Source organism: Pithys albifrons, chromosome 22 (genome assembly GCF_047495875.1).
Source record: "Pithys albifrons albifrons isolate INPA30051 chromosome 22, PitAlb_v1, whole genome shotgun sequence".
Lineage (NCBI taxonomy): Eukaryota > Metazoa > Chordata > Aves > Passeriformes > Thamnophilidae > Pithys > Pithys albifrons.
In genome coordinates this window covers 5,561,222-5,585,188 of record NC_092479.1, presented here as the reverse complement: position 1 = coordinate 5,585,188, position 23,967 = coordinate 5,561,222, and the positions used below count along the sequence as shown (strand labels likewise).

The 23,967-nt window shown below is 47.1% G+C and overlaps 2 protein-coding genes and 1 long non-coding RNA gene across 7 annotated transcripts in view; 1 reads left to right on the top strand and 2 right to left on the bottom strand.

The window, feature by feature from the left end:
* The window catches only part of PANK4 (pantothenate kinase 4 (inactive)), an 18,564-nt gene extending 1,512 nt beyond the window's left edge, over positions 1–17,052 (bottom strand). The window contains exons 1-18 of one of the 4 annotated variants that reach the window (XM_071575939.1): positions 16,911–17,052; positions 14,350–14,432; positions 13,670–13,878; positions 11,951–12,134; positions 11,331–11,423; positions 9,766–9,919; positions 8,739–8,920; positions 7,237–7,318; positions 6,024–6,124; positions 5,192–5,347; positions 4,278–4,390; positions 3,715–3,802; positions 3,319–3,470; positions 2,829–2,884; positions 2,216–2,265; positions 894–1,001; positions 617–717; positions 76–144 (exon numbers count right to left, since the gene is read on the bottom strand). In XM_071575939.1, the coding sequence (XP_071432040.1) occupies positions 76–144; positions 617–717; positions 894–1,001; positions 2,216–2,265; positions 2,829–2,884; positions 3,319–3,470; positions 3,715–3,802; positions 4,278–4,390; positions 5,192–5,347; positions 6,024–6,124; positions 7,237–7,318; positions 8,739–8,920; positions 9,766–9,919; positions 11,331–11,423; positions 11,951–12,134; positions 13,670–13,878; positions 14,350–14,432; positions 16,911–17,034 (2,105 nt within the window). In that variant the 5' untranslated portion in view covers positions 17,035–17,052. Of the gene's footprint in view, positions 1–75; positions 145–616; positions 718–893; positions 1,485–2,215; positions 2,266–2,828; positions 2,885–3,318; positions 3,471–3,714; positions 3,803–4,277; positions 4,391–5,191; positions 5,348–6,023; positions 6,125–7,236; positions 7,319–8,738; positions 8,921–9,765; positions 9,920–11,330; positions 11,424–11,950; positions 12,135–13,669; positions 13,879–14,349; positions 14,433–16,910 lie in introns of those variants that run through there. The other 3 variants (XM_071575941.1, XM_071575942.1, XM_071575940.1) reach the window with 3 other exon arrangements.
* The window catches only part of LOC139682027 (transcription factor HES-5-like), a 23,057-nt gene continuing 15,198 nt past the window's right edge, over positions 16,109–23,967 (top strand). The window contains exon 1 of one of the 2 annotated variants that reach the window (XM_071575953.1): positions 16,109–16,141. The gene's annotated coding sequence lies outside the window, so the exon portion shown is untranslated. The remainder of the gene's footprint in view (positions 16,142–23,967) is intronic. The other variant, XM_071575954.1, reaches the window with a different exon arrangement.
* Positions 18,143–19,716, bottom strand: LOC139681929 (uncharacterized). Its single transcript, XR_011699574.1, has 3 exons — positions 19,632–19,716; positions 19,372–19,531; positions 18,143–19,284 (listed from the first exon to the last, which is right to left on the bottom strand). It is a non-coding gene; the product is annotated as an uncharacterized lncRNA (long non-coding RNA).

Below are 23,967 nucleotides of genomic sequence, written 5' to 3'. Positions count from 1 at the left end.
GAGGCTCCAGCACCAACCCCTGACCATCCTGCAGCTGAGGGAGACAAACAACAAGCCTGTACTTTGCCCACGTACCTCAGATCCAGGCATGGAGAACTGGAGCCCGTCTGAACCAAGAGCAGCTTCTCATCCCTCAGGGCAGAGCTGTACATAAAAAAAAAAAAAAGACAAAACTATCAAACAGCTGCTTCAGCAAGGCCATGCACACCTGGAATAAGCCAGGCAACCAGGAATATCAAAGCCTCCTTTGCCAAGGCTTCCTTTCCTGCTGAGACTTTACCAGCAAACACAATGTTTCCTTGAGCACAAAGGTTATTCAGTGAGCCCTCTGCCAGTGACACTCTGTGTGTGACATAGATGGGTTTGCCTCTATTAACACAAACTTTCTGTTTTCAGGGCTTGAGGGCTTGGCAGGGAAGACACAGACTAAAAATACAGTCATGGGTGGTCAAGCAAGATCCAATTTCTCACTTTTTCACCTGAACGAAAGCAAACGCTCTGCCTTGGTTTTTATCCAGGCTGCAGATTTCAGACACTACGAAACAGTTAAATATGGGCTAAATAAGTGCCAAGGCCTCTGTTTTCCCCCCACTGAATGGCCCCAGTCCCTGCTTACTGGATCACGGGGTCCATGGCTGCGATCCGCTCGGTCACGATCAGGGACTCGCTGTAGGTGACATCGTTGAGGGCAGGGCCAGAGTTACAAGCCAAAATAACCTGAGGAGAAGGAGGCAGGAGAGTTCACACAGTGAGCCTTTGGAGTCCCAGGGATTTGGATTATTCGCAATTTGGCACAGAAGAGCCAATCTTAAGTGTCCTGCTGGAAGGCAGCTCCACCTTTCAGTAGTTACCAGAGCTCCACTGCACAGGAATTCCCAAGGAAAACCACTCACCTCTGTCCCTCTAGAAAGGAGCTCTCGGACAAAAGGAAAGACTCCTAAAATTATGTCTATTCCACTGTTATCTGCGAAAATTAAGGCACATTTATGAGGAGGACCCTCCTGCAAGAGAAAACCAATGCATTCAGGATTGAGCACAAGTCATTTCAGGGAGCAGTTTGTTATTTAACAACTCAGCCTAAGACCCCACACTTGTACCCTCAAACGCTTGAGCCTTTGGGTCTCTGTAGCAGCAAAGTCCCAGACAGACCTGGGACAACCAGGAGGACTCAGGTTCCCTGCCAGTCTTTGCACAGGTGTTTAAAACACCTTGAGTTCCTTTGCTATGTTTGAGACAGGGCTCTCAAACTGCAGCAATAAAACCTCCACCTGCCAGTTAAAGCCAGGCCTAACTGCTGGGTCAGGCCTGTCTCCCTGCTGTGCGGGGCCTGCAGGATCCCCCTCTCCACAGAGGCAGCAGCTGCCGGGAGCGCGCTGGGTGTCAGGACCTACCTTGGTGGGTGTTTAAAGCTAGCCTGGTGCTGGCTGAACAGGATTCCCTTCTGCCAGGAAAGGGCAGGATGGACTGCTGGGGGCAGTGACATCCTAAAATGAAAAGATATTGCCTACTCTCCATTAACCTCTTAATTTGTTCTCAATCTGATGTTATGAAACGTAAGTTCAGTTCACACCAGCAGAATTGAAAAACATGTAATTCCTAATAAAAAACCTGACAGGACAGTGCTTTAAGTTCCTTAATTATCCCCGTGACACAAGATTAGCTGATGCTTTGTTTTAGGATGTAACACAATGATTTGCCGTAGTCTGCTCATCCCAAACATTCCAACTGAGAGATTTACACAAAGACACAGAAGTGTTTCAATTAACCTTAATTAAACAGTAATAGAGGAAAGGCATTGGGGGGAAAAGCATTGCTAATTGATAATTACTTCCAGCAAGCTCCTACATTAATGGCACTTTTAGGTTGGCTACTCAGAGGGAGGAACAACTCATAACATTTGGCCACAGGTTTTCAGCCTTGGGAGTCTGGTTGTATAGAAATAAGTGTTCTTGTAAGGAGGGGACACACTGTGCTCTCTCTGGAGCAGCACCAAGGGCTCCAGTTCCTGTGAGAATTCAGCAAATCACCTTGGTAAGTGACAAAGTGTCACACTAATCCCTTTATTCATTTCTTTATAGTGAATTATGGGTCTGTTAGCAGGATTTGTTCTGAATTGTCTCAACAGTTTGTTCAATTTGTTAAACCTCCAGGCTCAATCAGGGGGTTGATGATTAAGGTGTTTAATGAGCGGATTTAGTGCCGAGTGCGGTCGTACCTTCAGTCTCTGCAGCCACTGGCTGTAGGAATCTTCCAACCAGGGACGTTCTGTGGCACAGACAGAGGTGTGTCAGCATTTCTTACAGGCACTGATGCTTACAAACAGTCATTCTGCATATGGTAAAAGCAGGAGGTTCATGCTACAGATGCTGAGGCATTAAAGCATTTGAGCTCAGGCTCTTAATGTTAAACATGTAGATTCAAAGATTTCCTGGGCTCTCAGTTATGGGAATGTCTCAGTAAGGGCAGTCCTGAAATGGAATTTCCAGATTAAAGTCTGGAGTGGTGAGTTGGGAACTGAAATGGCTCATCATGGGCTGGGGATGTTGGACCTCCCAGGGCGCTGTCCCCTGACAGGGACAGAACTGATAATGGAGCTCTCTGTGCTGAGGCTTCTGCCCAAAGAGTGGTCTGCATGTTTTAATTCCTTTGGAACACAAACAGGAACATTCCACCCAAACTCCGGATCTGTATTTAGATAACCCTAACAAGTACTAATGGTTCCTTGTCATGTGGGCAGCAGAACTGCCAGAACAAACATTCCCACTCCCTTCTGCTCTCTCATTAACACAACAAACAGCTCGAACCACCACCTGGATCCCCCCCTCTACCTTGTAGCTTTGACTTGGCTTCTTCAAATCCAAACTGTGGCTCAGACTCCAGGACACTGTATCAGGAGAGAAATACAGGGCACACAGTGACACACCTTCCCCTCACTCAATGTAATTCAAATGTTTCTTTAGCAGGTGCTCAGCAATTTTACTGCACTGGTTATACTGGGGAAGGGGTGGGTGGGTGCCAGGACTGGGAAACAGATACTTTGTGCTCATGTTAAAAACAAGAGGCTGAGATGGACATTAAATTAAGAGTTCTGATGCTAAAAGAAAAAAGCCTCAGCAATGTACAGTTGTGTGCCAGAGGCACAGGGTGGAAATGGAAACTTCCCCTCACACAACACTTGGGAACAAACATCCAACACCTGTCTAAGATGAAACACAAACTACAGTTACAGTTGGATTGGTGCACTTCATTTAAAAAACAAAACCAAAACACTGGACATTCTGTAGCTTAGAAAGTGCTGTTAAAGGATGTAACACCTACTCTGAGACTGCCTTTGCTCCCCAGTCAAAGACATTTCCTGCTAGAAGTCCTTTCACCAGAGCAAACTGCCTCTCCTCCCAGCCCAGGGAATCCAGGGACTCAATAACACTCTGGAAACACTTTAAGGCTATTCCATTTTCTTTCTGTTTTACCTGTAAGACAGAATGAAATGTTGATTTATATAAAATATTTCTTACTCATCCCTGGCTGTGTCAGTCCCAAGAACATGTTCAAGCATCTCCTTTACACCTGTGGTCTCCCATGGACCAACAAGTTGCTGTTAAAAGTGTGCTTTGGATCAGGGAAAACCTTGCCTAGGATTCTAATAAAAAGCTTCATTAGAGTCAGGATACAATCCAGGATATGTGTTGTCCACCCTGTGAGGCAAGAACTCACCTTGGAGTAGGGATCTGGAAAACTGAACTCGTTTAAACAGTGTTCCCTTGTATCCAAGAGACTTCTAACTGTTAAGGTACCATAGGCACTGGAAAAAGGGAGAAAAACAGATCAGCTACTTCCAACAGAAGGTGTCATTTTCCCTCTGTTTCCTCCTTAAGTCACAGCACCTCACACAAGCACTAAAGCCAAAAGTCACATGTGCTAAACCCTGGCTCTAAGGGGTAAATCTACAATACAGATTATTTAAACACAGGGAGGGAGAATATTCAGAGCAAGGCCAGATACCTGAACTAACCAGCTGTCATCTTTAATAACCACATACAAGTTTTTAGTGATGAATTTTCTGCTGAGATACAATTTTTCTGCTCAGTTCCAGTGTATGAAATCCAAAAGCTCTGTGCAAAGGACCTGATGCTGGGCACAGCAGACTGGTGTAGCCTTCAGCCTGCTTGGCTTTCAGTCTGCTCTGCTTCGTAGCCTCGTTGGGTTTGGTTGGCTTTTAATGTGCTCTGCTCAGCAGAAGCAGCAAGTGATGCAGAAGGGAAGCTGAAGGCACTTACAAGGGCTGCTGCCTGAGTGTCTGGAGCTTATTCCAGTATTTCTGCCGGAACTTCTCCGCTCTCTCCTGTGCGTCCACAGAGTCTGGCTGACTGGCTGCAGCTCGCTTTGCCACCTGGCACAGAAATGGGGCAACACTGGAGTTACCAAATTAATTCATCCTCCCTGGGACTGATCTGAAGTTCAGCCTGAGAAATAACCCCTCCATCTGCCACCCTGTTCAGTGCCTGGGGCCCGTCTGCTCCCTCCCACTCAGCATCTCCCAGCTTGCCTTTACTGCAGCCCCCAAACAGTAATTTGAATGCCTCTTTTCCCAAAAGGTTTGTTTTCCAGATTGTACTTTCAGAAATCAAACACAAGTTTTAAGGGGAAAATAACAAATGCACACACACACACACCGAAGGAGAAAGAGGCAGGAATGTCATGTGCCACATCGACCCCTTGTGTTCTCTCTTTGTTTACTACAGTAAACTGACTGAAGCAGTTTGAGAGCAGAAAAAATAACTCGTGTCTGATTCAATTGTGCTCTTCCCATGGAGAAGTAGCTGTGAGGCAGCAGGACTGCCCCCAGGGCAGGAACAATCCAGGGATCTCTGGCCTTTGGTTGTATAACTGTCCCGCCTTCAGCTCTGGACAGAAAGGTGCAAGTGTCATCAAAGAGAGAAAATGCTTTGAAAACACTTTGAAAAAGGGAAAAAAAGGACCACAGGAGAGGAACACTTCTGTCTTTGAAGGTGCTGAGCACTTCCTTAGGAGCCTGGGACAAAGCCAGGTGCCTCTGCTACAGGAAGAGGGACTGCACTTACACACAGAGGGTGAGACAGCAGGAACATTTTGCAGGATAAACATGTTGGTTCAGAGAAAATTTATTTTCCCAATACCTGTGTCAATGACAGGACTGTTCTGTGACACTTACCCCATCCAGTGCCTCCTCAAAGCAGGTGAGCCAATATTTTCTGGCCATGGCATCATCTGTGAGGTCAACAGTGTCTGGGATGTAGGTGGATGGGTCTTTCAGCAGGGGCAGGTTAACAAGTGGTCTCTCCAACCTGTCCATTTCCAGCATGTCAAACTAGGTGGCAAAGGAAATAAATTGGTTACAACTTATTCAGAAATGGATTCAGAACAAGTTAAACAAGGGCTATGAAAGTCCAGTCACAGTTAAGACTAACAGATTTGCACACAACTGTATGTCACCATAAATAATCCAGCTCCCTCCATGGATTATTTATCCATCCCCATCCTACAGACAGAAATTATCAAGTTTTATGCCAGTTTTTCTGTGAAATCAGAATTACTGTGCTGTCAGTGTGTTTGAGAGATGACTGGGCTTGTGTTCTTCTGTCCCATCATATATTTGTCTTCTCACAGAAAGTGAATTAATGCTGCTTAAAGACAGTGAACATCAGATTTCAAATTCTGAAGTCTTTCAGATGTAGCAAAATTCAGCTGCTTCAGAGAAAGGGCAAGAGACAAATGTTCCCCCCTGCTTTGGTAAAGGAGAATAAGACCAAGTTGATGAAGGAGAGTAAGACAAAGTAGCAGCCACAGTCTGTTCTATGAAACAGTGCATCAAACACCACACAGGACACAGGACAACACCACACAACACAAGACACCAGATTAGTCACTTCTTTGGGCAAACAGGAGTCCCAGAGGTGAGAAACAACCAGCTTGAGAATAATCACCTATTTCCAAACCACCACTGCTAAGAGAACACACACAGCTCTAGAAAGGACCCCACATACTGTACCACTCCGTGTTCTCTGCATGGGGAAAACATCAGGTGATGTGCTCATAAGACCAGAACTCCCAGCATAATTCTCTCCCCAGCTGTACTGGTTTGGATCTAGAAAAGAGAAAGACAGAGACACACATAATCTGAAAATAAAACTGAAAATACTCCAGTGAATGAGTCTAGAGCCAGCACCCCCTCTGAGCAGCTGCCTCACTACACAAGTCAGGTCCCCTTAACAGCAAACATCATTTTTTCCTCTAACCCCCAAAAAAAATGTTTCAACCCCTCAGTGAATTACCTGTTTCAAAGAGCTTCAACCTGAATGAGACAGGAGACAATTTAAGTTCTACAATCATTATTTTTAACCCCCTTTTGTTGTCATTAACCAGCATGCCTTCAAAGCACTATCACTGAGCATGGTTTCTTATTTCTAAATCTAGATCAATTATTAACAAAATAGAATTACAGAACTCTCAAAGCACAATATAAGTTTCACAGAAACACTAAAGTTACTTCTAGACTTATTTCAGAAAAAGTTTTATGGGGTCAGCTGTACAGTACATGCTGCAGAAGCAATGTCTCTAATTCCTCAGTAGCTGCTTCCTTGCCACTCTCTATGAAATGGGTATGAACAAAATTCCACATCCATTACTCTGAGGTGTATTGGATACTTACTACAACTAAGTACCATTAACAGCCTCACTGTCTCTCCCACCATAACTGATGTACTGCCTGGCTTGCCAGTACATCAATAAGGGAAAAAGAAAACTGAAATGGCAGAATTCCAGCAGAGCACCCTGTATCCAAGGAATGCTGGATAGAAAGGTCTCATCTGTGAGGCTTTCCACTCTCAAACAAACAGTTTGGAGATGCTGGTCCTCCTCAGTACATTTACTGAATTCAGAAGTGGCTTCTTAAAGAGGGGGAAAGTTCTCCAAAACCACATTTCTCCAGTGGATTTGGAGTTCTGACTGCTCTTGGTAGAAATGTAGAGTAGAGAAGAGCCCAATCCTGCTGCCTTCTCAAAGGTGAGAAGGAAATCCAGTGAGAAATTAGGATGGCCCTGCCAGAATGTATAAACCCAAAGCCCAGCATCTGTGTTTAGTAGTGCCAAATGTATTTATTTAGGCAACAGCTTACATGCAGCCTCTCAAGAGAAACTTGGACAGTACACTGACATTTCAGAACACAGCATATACAGAACAGAGCAGTGCTGTACTTACTGTCTTGTTCAGCTCCTTTTAAAAATGCCCCAATGGCTCCCAGGTAGCCTTCATGTCTCAGGAACAATGCCTGAACCTCTCCCTGCCACAATATGAAACATTGCAATTGGATGGTCCCTGAGGGCTAACAGGTACTTCTTCGTCACTAGTTTTACACTTAAACTTAATAGAAACAACTAGAAGTTGGCAATATTCATTTGTGCTACATTCTCACACATTCAGTAACTTTACTGGTGCTTCTGAAACAGCTCGAGCAGGAGCTGCTCACACACATCACTGCACAGTTATCAAACAGCTGGAAACACATGCACAAGTGGTGTGTGCTGCACAGGGAGCCAGGGCCTTCACTGCATCAGCCACAAATATTCAACTCCTCTTGCTTCAACAGGCTGGAAATACAAGGTCGTGATTCCCAAGTTGTGTGTGTGCCACTGCATCCAACACATTGGAGACATTGCTCATTATTTTAGTACACTATTCCACAACATACAGACACTGTGTATTATCCACAGGCAAGCACTCCCCCATGCAAGTAGTTTAATTGTTAAAGTATAATCCAGGAGTGATGGGGAGAAGAACACCCTCCATCCTGTAGCAGGGCCCCTCAGCTTTCCCAGGCTTCTCCAAGGAATTCAGCAGTGACTGTGGAAACAGCTCCCCTGAGGGGAGCTACAGGAAAGCAGCAGCTCCAGCTCAGAGGGAGATTTGGATTTGACACAGAATTGCTGACAAAGTGACTCTTACAAGAACTTAAAGCTGCAGTTTTGCAACAATTTTCTTGGAACCCAAAGTTTTGCAGAAAGGGACCACAATGGTGAAATAATGGGGAAAAAAAGCAACATACAGGAGTCTCTTGCCTGAAACACTGAGATGGGAAAAAACTGGTGACAACTACTCTATAAAATTCCAAAGTGCAGGAACTAATCTACCTGTAACACTCATTAATGAACTTTTGGACTTGATCTTTTTGCTAGTCAAGAATCTTCAGTATTTTCCACAGCTTCAAAACCTGCAAAGAACTTCGGCTTGGTTGATTTGGGGTTCATTTTTTTTAATAACAAGCAACAAAACCCCACTGATGCCAACTGCTGTCTGAGCAGAACAACCACACAGTGCATGGCCTGAGGGTGGGAAGATGAAAGTCAGCAAGAGGAATTGAATAATGATGGTGGCTATCTAAGAACACAGTGAAAACTCATTACTGGGCAGCTAGTGTCAACCAAAAAATAATAAGAGAGGGAGGGAGGGAGGGAGGGAGGGAGGGAGGGAGGGAGGGAGGGAGGGAGGGAGGGAGGGAGGGAGGGAGGGAGGGAGGGAGAAAAAGGGTCAGACAACTCCCAGGCATTTCACATTGATTTTACCCCTCCCACAATACATCCCTACCTAAAGAGCAGCCCTCTGAACTTACTTCATGTGCAAATTCATTTATTGAAGTATCTAAACAACCTAAAAAACCAACTGAACACGTGACTTTGCTACAGGAAAGTCTCTGTTTTCTTTACCTTGGAGAAGAAGTTGATGCTGAAGGTGATTGTGCGCATGGTGACAGGGTGGCCCCGGATGAAGAACCCTCCAAAATAGATTTTATCCAAGTTGTGGAGTTTGGCATGGAGGCAGGCCAGCTGGCCAATGTCATTGCTGATCATATGCAGTAAACTTTTGGCCATGTCTTCTTTGGAAAATTCTTAAAGGGAAGAAATAGCAAATCAAATTAAACAAATGAATTAATTACATTGAGGAAGTTCAAATGGACTGTGCTTTCCTAATCAAGAGCCTACAGCTGGGGAAAGAAAAATACAGAGGTTGACCAGTTTTCTTTAGGTGTGGAGAAGATCTCCAAAAATCTCATATATCAAAGGTACTTCAGAAACAAGGTGGAATGTGCATTTGACTGAAGATACCATGAAAAACAAACTCTGTGAAATATTTCTCAACAAAAAGACCTGCTGGAAAGACCAACAGGAAATGGGAAGGATCCATTTTATCTTTCTAGGAACCACAGACCATCAGCCTTGACATGAGATGCACTGCAAGCATTTCATTGCAAATAAACTGCAAATTACAGTAAATCACTGCATAGGGCCTTTCTAGAGCCCAGAAGGCCACAGCTGACCCTGAGATTAGCTCAGTTCGTTAAAACTTGGTTGTAATAATGCCAAAGTCATGGGTTCAATCCCCTGTGTGGGCCATTGACTTAAGAGTTGGACTCGATGATCCTTGTGGGTTCCTTCCAACTCAGAATAGTCTGGCATTATATCAGCTGTTTCCCACAGGAATGAACCAACCCTGGACTAACTAGGCAGCTCTTTTTTTTGTTTTGCCTAGACTTAGGCAATCCCAAACTGAAAATTCAAATGTCTGCTTGTAAAGCAGTACTAGATAGTATTTTTTATCAATAAAATATTATGCAGGCAAAACACAAGATCATGAGAAGGCCTGTGACTATTTTCAGCTCTGCTGGTTGAATCATTATGAAGATGATTCCCAAGAGCCAGAGGAGATGGCTGGGCAGTTGTTCTACCCCAGTACCTTTGTCAGCTGTAGTGGACTTCCCAAAGCTGCTGGCTATGAGATTCCCACTGAGCCCCAGGGTCTGGTAGGCACCTCCATACACATCCTTCACCAGCATGTCCACATTTGTGTGCTGTCCCTTGGAGGCCAGTTGCAGCAATTCATCAAATTTCTGAGGATGAGAAGCACAGTTACCACAACTGTCCTGGAATCTTGCTCATAAACCCAGAGTACCTTTATGGACCAAAACCAGGGTCTTAGAATTAACCCTGCCAGGAAAAGATAAATTATTTCTAATTACAAGGATTATCCAGAGTCCAGGTCTGATCAGACTGACTGATCTTCAGTGAAGCTCCTTTAATGATGAAAAACTCAACCATCTTCTCTGTTATCTGCAAATCTTTTGTTGACTTTCCCCTGAAAACCAGGGATGGATCAGCACATATAAAACAGTCAGAAGCCTCATGCCTCTCTTATCTTAAAGTCAAAACACAGCAACTCAGAGGAAACAGAATTACATTTTCTTGAAGCATGAGGAAAAAAATAGTTTGAGGCCTCAGTGTGCCTTTACTGTTGCAGAACATGTTAATGTCCCTGAAATCAAACCTGCAGGCAAGCTGCATTATCCCAACACTTAATTTATAACTCTGCTGCTAACTTGAGTTTCTTCTACAAAATCAAGACAGAACTAAAAGCAGGCACTGTCATGTTGTAAGATTTCTTCTTTAAGAGCATCAAACGAAAAGCACACAGCAGGCTGTGTTGTCCCTTTGACATTTTCTTATCTGGAGCACATGTAACCCCAGCTTTGCCTACACTGCTGACATTTGGGACACTCATTTAAGCCACGTGGCTCTTTGGGACAGGAACAACCAGCATGATGCAAGAGCTGAGGAGACCAGGACTAATTCAGTCCTTGTCCTGGCAGCTCATCAACCTGGGATTTAAGTGATGAATCCCTGACACTGTAACATGTGACCAAGAGACAGAATTCCTGCTCTCTGCTCCCAGATGTCCTGCAGTAATTGGGTGTTCTCTGCTTTGCTCCTGCAGCCAGTATTACACGAGCTGGGCTGGCATTCCAGGATGAAAAATGCAAAAAATCACCAGCCCACTTTGAGGAGGTTCTTCTCTGCATTACAGACATCCTTGATGCCCAGGCAGGATTGCTACACTGTCACAACAAGCATTTTCTAATTCTTGTCCATGTATTCCACCGGGATATTCTTGCATGTAAAGCTTCCTTTTATGAACATCAGTCCAGGACTCAGCCTTGTTATCCAACAGTGCAGGACCACAAGCACCTAATGGAGAGTATTACATTGTCCTGAGCACTGCAGAGCTGCCTGTTCTGTGCCTGCACAGGGGCACCAATTCTTTGGAAAAAAAAGGTAAAACCTTTCAAGAGACAACTATAATTTTTTTATCTTCTAGTACACTAATGCTGGATTTCTGGCTTCCCATACAAACACTAATTAAAATACCTATTTCTCCTGGTTCAAAGAGTTTGACATTCCAGCATTTCAAGCTCCCCCTGAGCATCTCATTTAATCCCACACCCCCTAAAACAGACACTGGAATACCTTTGTTTTAGTGAGCAGTGCTCCGAGACCCCAGAAGGTTCCACCTCCAATTGAGCTCCCTCCAATCCACTCGAATTTGTCTTCTGTTTCTACCTGTCAATCAAATAAGGCAGATTAGTCTGGAAAGCCCTGGGATAACTGAGCACACACTGAGACATGACAGCACAGGGATTTGGAACAGTGGAATTAGTGTAGGTGGAACTATTTAACTGTGTCAGAGGCAGGTGAGAAGTGCACATTCCATACACTTACACCACAAGCAGTTTTTGAAATATTTGTATTTGATTCTTGGCCAATAATCCTAAATACAGACAGTAAATTTGGTCCCACCAACAGTATGCCAAAAAAAACCCATCAAAAATCACTTTGCTCTACAGCTGTCCTCTTCAGGTAATATAACAATTTATCTAAACACTAAATTAAATGTAATTAAAAAAAATTATGGTAGTGAATGGAAAAACATTTATAACTCTGTAAGAAATAGAAATTTTTTTTTAAAAAGCATTATTTTTTTCTAAACCTTGCACTGCTCAAGAAGAAACAAGCACAAGTCTGAAACAGTAAGATATTTCAGATGACCTCTATCAGATTCTCCAATAAATCACTTTAGCAACACTCACCTTCACTATAGAAACCCCCGAGCCAATATTCACCAGTAAATAGGGGAAAACGTTTGGGTGGTTTGTCTGGAATCTGAACTCTGTGTCTGAGTCCTTCTGGTATGCAAACACTTCATGGGGGATGTTCCTCAGCACAAAGTTGCACCCCTTAATTAGGCAGGTCATTACATCTTCCTTATCCACTCTGACAGGGAAGAAAAACCTCACATCAATGTCACAGGCCTACTGATAAGCCAGTTTGCTTTCAGAGCAACGGTACACACAGAAGTTACGAACAGGAACTTTCACACCAAGTGGCAGAAGTCCAGCTCTCTGAAAACATGAGACCTGGTGTTGCCCTCGTGCCAGGCCAGAGTTATGTTACACAGTAACTTCAGTCATGTTGTCAGCACAAACAGTCCTGCCTCCCTGCCTGGCTCCTTTCCTCTCCTGTTCCCCTCCCTGAATGATTCCTGCACCCCTGCCATAAAGTAGGTCAGGAAGCTTAGCTGGAAATCATCCCAAAAAACCAAGTCCTCATCATGGAATAATTGGCTATTGCTCTTCCCCGTCTTCTAATAAAGGACAAAAGGCCTCCTCAACATTTCAGCACCTGTTTATGGCAGATTCAAGGGACTGTAAGGAGCCCACAACTGGGATTAGCAACCACAGGAAAAGAGACTTCTTGTAACAGTACCAGGATTCACAACAGGACATATTCCGAGTGAGGAGTCTGTAAATGTGATGCATAATTTAGATAAGATGAATGATAACTCAGCTAACACTTACTGACTTCTGTCACCTTCTGTGTCTATGTACTGTTACTGATGTATAGTAAATTCTCACATGACGTATCATCAGCCTTGTTGAAAACACATAACAAGGCACAAACACACACCTCAATGGCTACAGATGTTTTATGTGTGCCAGGATGTGTTGCTGTTTGTGGACAAACTGAGTATATCATGACCAAATAAAAACCAAAACCAGGTGCACCACATGAGAAGGGGAAATTGCCTCCTTGTCTTGAATAACTGCCAGTTAGTAACAGCCAGTAAGGTACTGATGTGGGCTGGTGTGGAAAAAACGTACCAGACTCCCACCTATGAGGAGAGGAAAGTAATTTGCAAAGGCAGTGCAAAGGAAGTTGAGCACAGACCCTCAGAGGCTGAAGAATGTACTGCACAGAATCACAGCATGGGAGGTGCCCTGAAGGTCTCCCCAGTAACAACATGTAACGTTTAATGTTGGGGTAAATTAATGATACTTTTTCTATACTTGCAGTAACTTTTCAGCATATGGTGTTTGATGATGATGTTTGAACAGTGAATTTCTGAGGCTGCCCTTTAGTCTCCTGCAAGCCTGTGCATGGAGTTTAGGTAGGAGGTGTATAGTAAGTGACTACATCATGTTAATTACTTCTGAGCATGCCTAGGAAAACGTTAGAAGCCTTTGGAGTGGGAGTAAGTTAAATCCTTTACAGAAAAAAGCTGTGATAGTGCCCTGCTTTCCTCTCCTCCCTGCCCCCCGTGCTCCTGTGTGTTGGCTCAGCTCCCTCTGTCAGCCCCTGATATTGTTATCTCTGGGCAGCTCCTGCCCCCTTAGGAGCCCCTCCAGCCTGTCCTGGGCCAGGACAGGCACATCCCTGCTGGATGTGGGTGGCAAAGGGAAGCTTGGCCTCTAAAACCTCATCAAAGAAGAAATACATTCCTAGAACTGAGTTCAAACAGTTGCACTTACTTCAAGCCCAGCTTCTTCTCAATAAGATCTTTGAATTTATAGGCACCACCACCTGTAGCTTTGATGACTTTTGTCTCTGTGTTGACAAGATGGTCTTTGATGAAATCTAGGCAGGTTTCAATGTAAGTGTTCTCAAATTTAATGAAGTGAAGCCGAGCTGTAATCTCCTCCTGAACAGATATTTCATACAAGGGTTCATTTTCTATGTCCTTTAAAAGAGAAAAGGATTTCTTAGAGATCACTCTTTGAGAAACAAGGTTAAATGCTAAACTACTTGAATATCAACACTTGTGGTTTTTTACCTTGAGACTGTGTTAATGCCATTAAACATAACACCTCAAGCTCTGTCAAAGAAGGATAGAATTTCACAGGTCTTAATTCTCCTTAAGCTGAGATAATCAATTCTCCCATGCACCAGACATGCATGAAATCTCTCTGGATGAGAAAAGTTATGTCTCTATGGGACTAGGGTTTTTTTTACAAAAGTACTGTACTTACCTGCCTGAAAAAATAACTATTTGAACCACTACCTGGCAATACAAACACTTCCACTAAGTTTTATAGAGAATAAGTTATTAAATAGGTTTTGGGTAAAATTTCTATTCTACCTCAAGAAGCCAGTCCAGCACCTCACTCTTGTGAGTCAACCACATGCCACTGCTCCCTGCTGGAATTCTCACCTTTCCAGAATGATCAAAGGATCTCACTCTTGCCACTTTGTGCTGCACAGTTGAATAATAAGCCAACTTGGTTAATGAGCCACCTGTGTTCACAAAGAGATGACAAGTTATGATTAATGCTTCACCTTAATGTAACTTATGTTTATGTCAGGGTTCTTGGCATTTAAGGTCTTCTCAGTTAAAGCCAGATACAATCAAGGTAAATGCAGTGAGCCAAAGAACCTCTGGCCTGGTTAACCCCCAATGCACCATGACAGGGAAAAGCTCCACCAGTTGAGCTTCTGCCCAGCTAGTGTGGGATAACTGCATAGGAGCAGAAGTGAAAGTTCATAATTAGCCAGGCTGGTGCATGTAATGCCCTTATTTACCTTGTTTGGAAACTTTATGGAACCCCCAAATCTGCTGCTTGTTAAGAGGATTTTCTGAGCAATGCACCCCTTGTGCACAGAGGGTGTTTCAGCAGCAACACTTAAATATTCTTAACCTGGGACAAGTCTGCAAGTTCATGGCTGGTTCGAAAGTGATTGTGCACTAAGTAACTATTTTGCAAGGTTCTTCTTGGCTTTGGGGTAAAGAATGCTCAGAATGATGTTTCTCAAGCACTCAGAGATATTACCAAACTGTATATTCAGGCCTCGAGTCTGCTCATGGCAATAGAACTTTCAACTCTCCCCTTGAAGCAGAACTCAATCCCTTGACCTGTCTTTGCATCTGACTTGTAAAATTGAGCTTTTGAGGTTAAACTGAGTAAGTTTCCTGTTTTTCACCACAATGCTCCAGGCCTGAGTGTAACTATGACCAACTACTGGCTTAACATTAAAGTACTGAAAGTAAAAAAAACCTGACAATGTTAGATCCTAAATAATGGCTAAATTTGGTGGCACTGCACTCTGCTGCCTTGTATTAATCAAGAAATGAACAACAATCCCTTGTGCTGTTGGCTTTGCCTTCATCACAGCACTGCCAGCTCTTCCACAGTCCTCAAATATTTTTGTTAGGAAAATATTTGCAACATGCAGCCTGCATTTTACACTTTTGTGCTTTAAGTGAGGCCCAAATAGAGTGGCCATGACAGACACTTAGAGCAAACACTTCCCTGGCCAGGGATCTGATTTCAGTGTCCCAGCCAAAGCTTCAGAGTTTCTGGTAAACAAAATCCATGGTCTGTTCTGCTGGTTCAGTGCTTAAAGTTTGAGGGTGTTCTCAGCCTTTTGAGGAAAAAGTTCCTTCCACCCCTCTAAACTGAGGAATCACAAAGCTTGTGTTGGAATTGTCATGTTTGTACAGCACTGACAATGACTCAAGTGCTCCAGCAGTTAATTTATCCCCAGATATATGGTCTGTAGAGCCATGCTTTTTATACATTATCCCCTTCCTCTGCCAGTTTTTAAAGACTTAAATCCATTCAGAACACCAGCTGAGACATGTAGCCAGGTTTTATAACTAATCCCACAACTCTAATTCCGTGCTGACCCACAGAAAGGGCCAGTTCCAGCTGTTATTTTAACAGCCATGAAACCAGCAGTTCCTCAGGGAGTGAAATAGAGCAGATGGATGACACGACATGACTGTTTATGATGGGGCAGGTTTTCTTCCCACCACCCAGTGAGTCCCCACCACACAAGGCAGTGTTAGCCGGAGGAGTAATGTCTTTTTTTTTTTTGTTTATTCCCCCTGGCTTTTCTCCTAAACGGTTCCACTGCCCTTGTAAGTGTAAACCGGAAGCAAACCGTGTGACCTGGCACGTTGTGCGCTGTGGGTGTCCGCGGAACGGCCGCTGATCCCTGCCCAGGTGAGACTGGACTGTCACCAGGCCGGGCGGTGTCCCAGCCCCCCTCCCCGCTCCGGTGTCACCCTGACGCGTGTCCCTGTCCCTCGGTCGGGGCTGCGCTAACCCGGGGCTGCTTTGTGCTCGGGGTGACGCTCAGGGCAGGGCCTGTTCTGGGGGTGACCGAGGCAGCCCCCCGCCCGCGCCCAGCGCTGCAGCCGCCCTGCCCTGCCGCGGCACTGCCGCCATCCCCGGCCCTTTCTGCCTCTTCCCACCCGATTTCGGGCGCTGGGCCGTGTCCGGCCGGGGGTCTCCGTGCTCGGGCCTGGGGCACCTGGCCCGGCCCGCTGCGTTCTGAGAGGGCGCAGCCACCGCCCCCCTGTCTGGTCGAGCCCACCCGGCCCCGCTGGCCCCCGGCCGGTCCTGCCGAGCCCCCGGGGTACTCCCCCGGGTCCACAAGGGCAGCCCCGGCCGGGGGGCTTTGCCCGGCTCCCCTCGGCCCGTTACCCACGCAGGGCGAGCCGGGAGCGGTAGTTCCGCTCCCCGTCCGCGCCGCGCCGACGGCTCAGGGCAGAACTACAAATCCCGTCGTGCCCCGCGCGGTCCGCCCCGCCGCGCGGCCCGCCGGGAGCTGTAGTGCGCCCCCACAGGCTCGCGCCTCCCTGTGCGCCGCGGCGGACTCCAATTCCCAGCGTGCCCCGCGCCCGGCCCCGGCCGGTCCCCTCCGCGGGGCCGCCGCCCGTCCCCCGCCGCCGCCGCCCCCTCCTCGCCGCTCCCTCCGCCGCCCGGGTACCGATGTCAATGGCGAAGCGCTTGGCGTTCTCCAGGTTGCGGAAGATCTCGTCGGGCGGGAGGGTGATGCTCTTGTCCAGGCTGCCGTGGCTGCCGCCGCTACCGCGCCCGCCGCGCTCCGCCATTTTGAAGGCGACCCACTCCCTCCCTCCCTCCCCGCGGACTTATCGGGCATGCAAATGTATGCGCATAAATCTGCGTGGTAATGAGCAGGGAGCGCGCTGGGGCCGCGCCCACCGCGAGGGGCGGGGCAGGGGGAGACACGGCGGGTGGGGGGACACGGTGACACCCCAGGGGGACCGGGGGCTGGGGGGGGGCTGTTAAGACCCCCCGGAGGGGGCAGAGAGACCCCCGGGGTAACAGGGGGGGTAATAGAGACTCCCGGGGAGGGACGACACACAGTGAGATCTCGGGGGGAGCTGGGAGGGGGCTTAGAGGGACCCCCGGGGGGTAATCTGAAAGGGCAGGGGTGGTGAGACCCCCGGGGGGGATCTGGAGGAGGGAGAGATGCTGAGACCCCCGAGGGCAGGGAGCAGAGAGACTCCCCTGGGGGAAGAGGTGGGGAATTAGGATAGAGACCCCCAGGGGATGGAGGGAAGAACGGGCATAGAGACCCCCGCCCTGGAAACTGGGAGGGCCAGGACTCTGATAGACACACACAGAGACATGGAGCAGCTCCACGCGAGTCGCCTTCAGCCAAATCCCCTAATTTTAATCAGGGGATTTTAATCCCCTGTGTTTCCCAGTGTTCTATAACCCGGGTACCCCTCCAGGAACATGGAACGTGCAGTGAAGTGCCCTGGTAAACTTTTATCTCTTAATCAAAAGTCCTCTCTGGGTTTGGTGTCCCTGCCGATGACAAGGGGTCAGAACGAGATGGTCTCTGAGGTCCCTCCCAACCCAAACCATTCCATGATTTTAGGAGTCAGGCACAGATTTTCCTGAGTTCACCCTTGCAATGACCTCCCTTGGGTCTGAATTCCCAAAGAATTGGCTGCTCGGGCGTGCTGCTATTTTTGTCTCATATGGAGAGAGAGCTGGGGTTGGATATTTCCAAGCTATGGATCCTCTGCTGTGAAAAACAGCATTGCAGGGGTTCCTGATGGGCACAGAATTGCTGGGGAAATTCAGTGTCAATCCTGAATATCTTTACTTTCAGTGAAATCTGTCTGATGTCCAGGAAAAGCAGCTACAAAAAAATACTCAAAAATAAAAAGATAATAACCTTGGGGTTATTAACCAGATTTTTATTTATTTTTGACCATTAAAAGTTTCTGCAACTTTTGAAGATAATTCTGGCACAGGTTATACATTGGTGCAGCTTGCACAGAACATGTCATAGCATCCTCCAAGGACAGTAAGGAATTCCCATTTTCCCCTGATAAAAGGGTACCAAAGAGTAAATATAATTTATACATCTGCCTTTCATGGAAGACTTTGATAAATATTCCTTGTAAACTCGGCAGCACAGCCGTAACTTTCTCTCCTATAAGGACATAAAAACGAGCTTTAGCCTTTCCAAAAGGCACACACACACACATCCTGAACTTCACAAACAGCCCTGGTCTGTGAGCAAGACATCCCGAGGAATTTCCTCTACATTGTTTGAGTTATGGTTTAACCATTTCCAGAGCATGCTCAGCACAGACTATAAATATTATAGAACCGTTATGGCACTGTGGGAAGGGCAGATTCCCAAATGTGTCCAGTGAGTTGCCCTCTGGAGACCTCCCAGCTCCAGCCACACTCCAGGAGTGGATGCCCTGGGACACCAGGGAGTCTCAGGTGGGGGAGCTCAGAGGAAAAGGACACTTTTGGGAATTCTGTCCTGCCCATCTCAGAGCTTTCCCAGCAAAGCTACACCTACAACCTCACAGAGGTTAAGAACAGCCGTCGTTCCCCTCCGAACGACCCTTCCCAGCCCTCCCAGCAGGAGGATACAGCTCACGTTCCCTCGGAACAACTTTCTCTCCACGCAGTGGGATCGTCCAGGTCCCTCTGGAAGAAGGGAAGCAACATATCCAAGCAGAGCAATGCTCTGCGATAGGGAAACGTTCTTCCCTATTCGTGAGAGGAGTGGGGGGACTTGTCCAGCAAGTCACAGTCTCCTCTGGAATACCAGCAAATGTCCAGGGCTCGTGGAAATGGGATGGTGAGCTGCCAAGGCCTCCGGGGGCTGCGGAAGGGATTCAGTGCTTCAGGGTTTGCATGGGGAGAGCCACAGTCCTCGGGTGCTGCTGGTGACCTCGGGAAGTGCCAGCTCAGCTCCATCCCCGTCTCTATGCTCGTGGAACGGGGAGACAGGAATTGCAGGGCTGCGCTGAGGCACCGGCTGTGCCCCCCGTGCTAATCCTGCTGCGGGCGCTTGGCAGGTGCTGAAAGGGCAGAAGGGGAGTGTTACAGGGAAGGCTCCGGCTGACTGGCCTGAGGGTCAAAGCACTGGGAGTGATGGGTGTACTCACCTCGCCCGTACTTCAGGGAGCCGTCTCCCAGGATGCCTCCTTCCTCCAGCTCGGAGTTGGATTGGTGCCTCTGAAACCCCTTCTCCAAGAGCAGTTCCAGCTGCCCGAGGCTGCTGTAAATCCAGTCCCCGCACGGATTCTCTGTGCTGGGATTCCCAAGCTGTAACACAGAAGAGGAAGGGATGTGAGCAATGAGGCTCCCCCTCCCCAGCTCCAGCCGAAAGGGTCCGGCCCTTCTCGGTCCTACAGCAGATACTCACTTTGTGCTTCCCTTGGGGCGTCGGGATTTCCAGGAAGAGCGAGCACTGGGTGCCGTTATCCCAAGTGCTGGTTCCAGCTCGGAGTGGAGCAGGGCGCTGGGATCGCCCCTATTTATACTCAGAGGCTGCATACAAATGTCTGGGTCCGGAGCGACTTGGAGTTTCCCACAGTCGGCAGCCAATCCCTGCGTGGTCGGGACAATGGGAAAGCATCCATTACAGCATGGCAAATTGACTGTGAATCGCCTGGGGATAATACCCTGCTCCCAAAGGAGCAGGTGGGCTGGGGAGCGTGTGACACAATAGGGGTTGGCACCGCGGCGCTGTGGAGTGAACGTGGGAAAGCGTTCGCCGTCATTATCATCGAACTCCTGCCTGATGTTGGGAACGGCAACATCTCAATGTGCTGCCTTTTCCCAGGCTGTGCTGAAACTAAGCACAGAAAACTGATCCCAGGAAGAGATAATGCTCTGGGCCCAAAAGAGAGGTTGAAAATGAAAAGATGTGGAATTAGAGGGACTAAACCCTTTCATTGACATTAAACCGTGCTTAGATGAATACAGTACCAGATAATTTTCAAGCAATGAGAGACTAAAATCAAGGGAAGAACCCTTCAAGCAGTTTGTGCTAAGCAGTTAGCTGAAAATATTTTCCTCTCAATTGTTTAAAGTCCCTCTGTAAGGTATATCAAGAGCTCTTCTGTGCTTTTTTGGGGGGGTAATCTGGGCTTTCCTACAGCAGCCCGTGACATGTAATGATTAGGATGCCTTTCCCAAACATGTCCTGTTTAATTTCATGCCACTTTGTAAGTGCCTCACTGTTCCCTTGGTCCCAAGTCTCCAGCTAACTATATTTCCCCATTTACAGACAACTGAGATGGAGTGAAAAGTCAATTCTTGTCCATTACTTTGCTGTATTCTCCCCTTGCAGAATGTGACACAGGTGTGAGGCCCTCCTGTGACTCTGCTCAGTCCTGGGCTTTCTCTCTATGTGCCATGTGTGTTCAGTGTTCAGGTAATGAAGGGGAAAGGATCCTGGACTGAAGCTGCCTTGTTGAGATACTTTTTTCCAGGCTATTTTAAATTGCCTGCCCAGGTCTGCTGCCCCCTCCCAGCACAACCCAGTACAAAGCCAGTCACATTTCAGATCTGTCAGTCAGGTATGTGAGGCCTCATGTAGTTTTTGAATACCTATTTCTTGCTACTACAACACTGATGAAAACCCCACTTATTTCCTGTGTCCGCCTTTCAAAACCAGAAAGAAAAGCTCTCATTTCCCTGTCAGCCACAGTCAGCCTGTTCCACCTGCCATCAGCAGCCTCTGGATAACCCAGGGCCAAACCTCTGTCTGTGGGTACAGGGATAGCAACCTGTTCCAACACAGAGAGGGTTGTTGAATAAGAAGATATGATCCTGCAAAGGATGATCCTATAACTAGTTATTTACCTGAAGCTTTTAAAGCCCCTTTTCGCTGCCTGGATCCTCACGGCAGTGATTTCCATGGGTCAGCTGTTCTCCCTTCCCAACCCAAAGTCAGTTTCTGTTTAGATGGATCAATTAGGGTACAACAATTTTAATTCTTGCTAGTCGTCAAAAAAACAAAATTGAACAAGGACTAGGAGTCCTATTCAAAATCAGTTCCTTGAATTATTTTGTGAGCTTGTAACCAGTTTTATTTCTTGGAGCCAGGGCAATCCCTGCGTGTTCTTGTGCTGTTATTGGAGCTGGGAATGGAGCACGGGGCTTTCTGTATCCCTGCCGGGGCCACGTGGGCTGGAAGGGACAGCAGGTCCTGCCACGCACCGTCTGGGAAGGAGCACGTTTGCAGGGAGGGAAGCTCTGACCCAATTTGCAGCGCTGGAAATATGGAATGAGCGGTTTTAAATAATGCCATGCTGGCCCCAGCACAATGCCCCTGCCTCCAAAGGGCTAAACCAGCTCCGGTGATTAAAGCCTGATCCCTGCCTTGCTGGGCCGGGCAGATGGTGCCGCGGGCCCTCCTGGACCCTCCAGGCACACGCCTTTTGTCGGCAGTTTAACTCCTTCAATGGGCGACGTGGGAAATCCCGGGAGCACCATCTGATGGGAATGGTGAACCAGGCACACACCACAGCCCTCTGGACTACCAAAATCCCGGCTGCTTCCCCTCCCTGCCCATTGGAAAGGTACTACAAATCTTCCATCTCCCCGTGCACTGCCAGTGGGTAAGAGAAACAAATATTCTCCCTGTTTGGTTTGATCAGTAAGATCCGAAAAAGCAGTGGTGATGGCATTTCCCAGCTGATGCTTTGGAATAATAAATTGCTTAGGCTTAGGCTGTTCCTACAGTATATCCCTTATGGAGCTGGGTGCAGTACACACTTCCTGCAAGGATTTCAGGAAGGAAGAATTACCCTGTGCTGCAGTCCAGTTGCTCTTTATTAAAAGTCTGTAACTAGTTTGCTCAGTTTGGGCTTTTAAAAAAATTCATCTGTTACTGCAACAGTCTGTCCCACTGGAACATGCTTGTTAACCACATCCTTGTCACTGTGCTCCATATCCATGGGAGGAGTTTGTGTCTCTTGGACTGTTGCTGCAGAGCCAAAGAAAGATGGACTGTCTGAGGCTCAAAACCAGGGTTTTCCCTGTTATGGGAATGAAGGTTTAAAAGAGGCAAATCCCCCAAATTGCCAAATGTGGAGTTGACTAAAGAATGTGACACAGTAATTCCCTTTTTTGAGATCTGGAGCTGCTCCTGAGAGACAACAGCGATGCCCTGAGCCATGGTGGGAATCATGAGCCAGGGATTGCTGTGAGCTGAGGAACAACCACAGAGGATCCACGAAAGGACCCAACCACCCCAGAACTGCCGTCACAGGCTGGTGTCCATGACAGTGAATAAATCAAAACAGCTGGAGGACCTCTAGCCTGAGGAATTGATACTGGGCCTTTCTGCTCCTGGTGGTGGTTTTGATCAAGGTATAGTCTTACTACACACACTCTACACAAAAGCTGCATCTAGTTTAATACCAATTGGCAGCTTTTTTAGCCCATCTGATCCACAGCTTTCCATGGAAGCAAACACAGCATGTTGCAGTGCAGCAACAGGTCTGGAGGAAAGGGGATTGTTGGGAAAGGATGTCTAACCCCAGAATTTTATTATCTATATTATGCAGATTTAAAAAGCAGTGTCCGGTACCTCCATGGCTGTGCATCAAGCACACAACTTGATGGCTTGTAACCAATCTTAGCACATTTTTATCTTAGACCATTTCCTACATTCATGCCAGCCTGTCTCCCAGATGCCATTGATGGCATTTTTAAAGAAATAATTACGAATTTTATGGGGGTTTTTTTCCTCTGCCTTCCGTAAATGGTTTAAAATCTTTCTGACAGCCCCTCTCGAGACACCTATTTAGTGTCAAAGAGCATAACGTTCCCAAGTTTTAAAAGGGCCCTCGAATAATACTGATCGATCAATGTGCTCCTTGGGAAAATAGCTCTCCAGATGGTCCATCGGGACAGGAATTGCTGGTCGGCACAATGCGGAGCCGAGGAGCGGCACTAATGCGGGCTGTTGTGAGGCACGCTTCCTTTGTGCGCCCTCTGAATGCCCGAAATGGGCAGGAAAGTGTGGGAAACTCCGAGAAACTCAGGCCCACACTCTGAGGTTAATAGGGGCTTTGTCAGGAGAGTATTCCTGAGCTGTGGGATCAGCATAATAAACAACATCTTCCCTAAGGGTGGGAATGTGTTGGAGCAGGGGAGAGTCACCCCAGGGGACAGGGGGAGCCATAAGAAGCTTTGAGTTCAATTATGAGAAGTGATAATAATTAATAAATTGTAAACATAACCTTTGCCGGGCTGGGGCTGGGGAAGCCAGAGGTCTGGCTTTTAGCTCTGGGGTAATTGGTAAATTAAATCCCAGAGGGGCAGGTCTGTGGCTGATGAAAAGCAGAAGGGGAGCGTTTGCACCAGGGTGGATCTGACTCCCTGGAGCAAACAGAGCCTTTCCAGCGGGGTTTGGCTCCTTCCCACTGCCCAGGGAGGAGGCACTTGCTGTTCCTCTACCCAGCACCTCTTTTTTAAGAAACTGCAGCGATGCTGCCGGCTGTGACACTCAAAACATGGTTGGTTTAGGTGGAATCCCATCCCCAGAAGGGCAGCAGCTTCCCGGTGCCACACGTGACTCTGTTCCCAGGCGGGCACAATCAGGTTGTGGTGGGCTCTGGGGCACATGGCATTCCAGCCGAACCTGAAATTCCCCAAACTGCCCTAATTAGACTTGATTTAAAACCCCACAGGCATGGACAACAGCTGGAGTTTTGTTGGGATGCAGGAGCTTGTGCTAATTGACA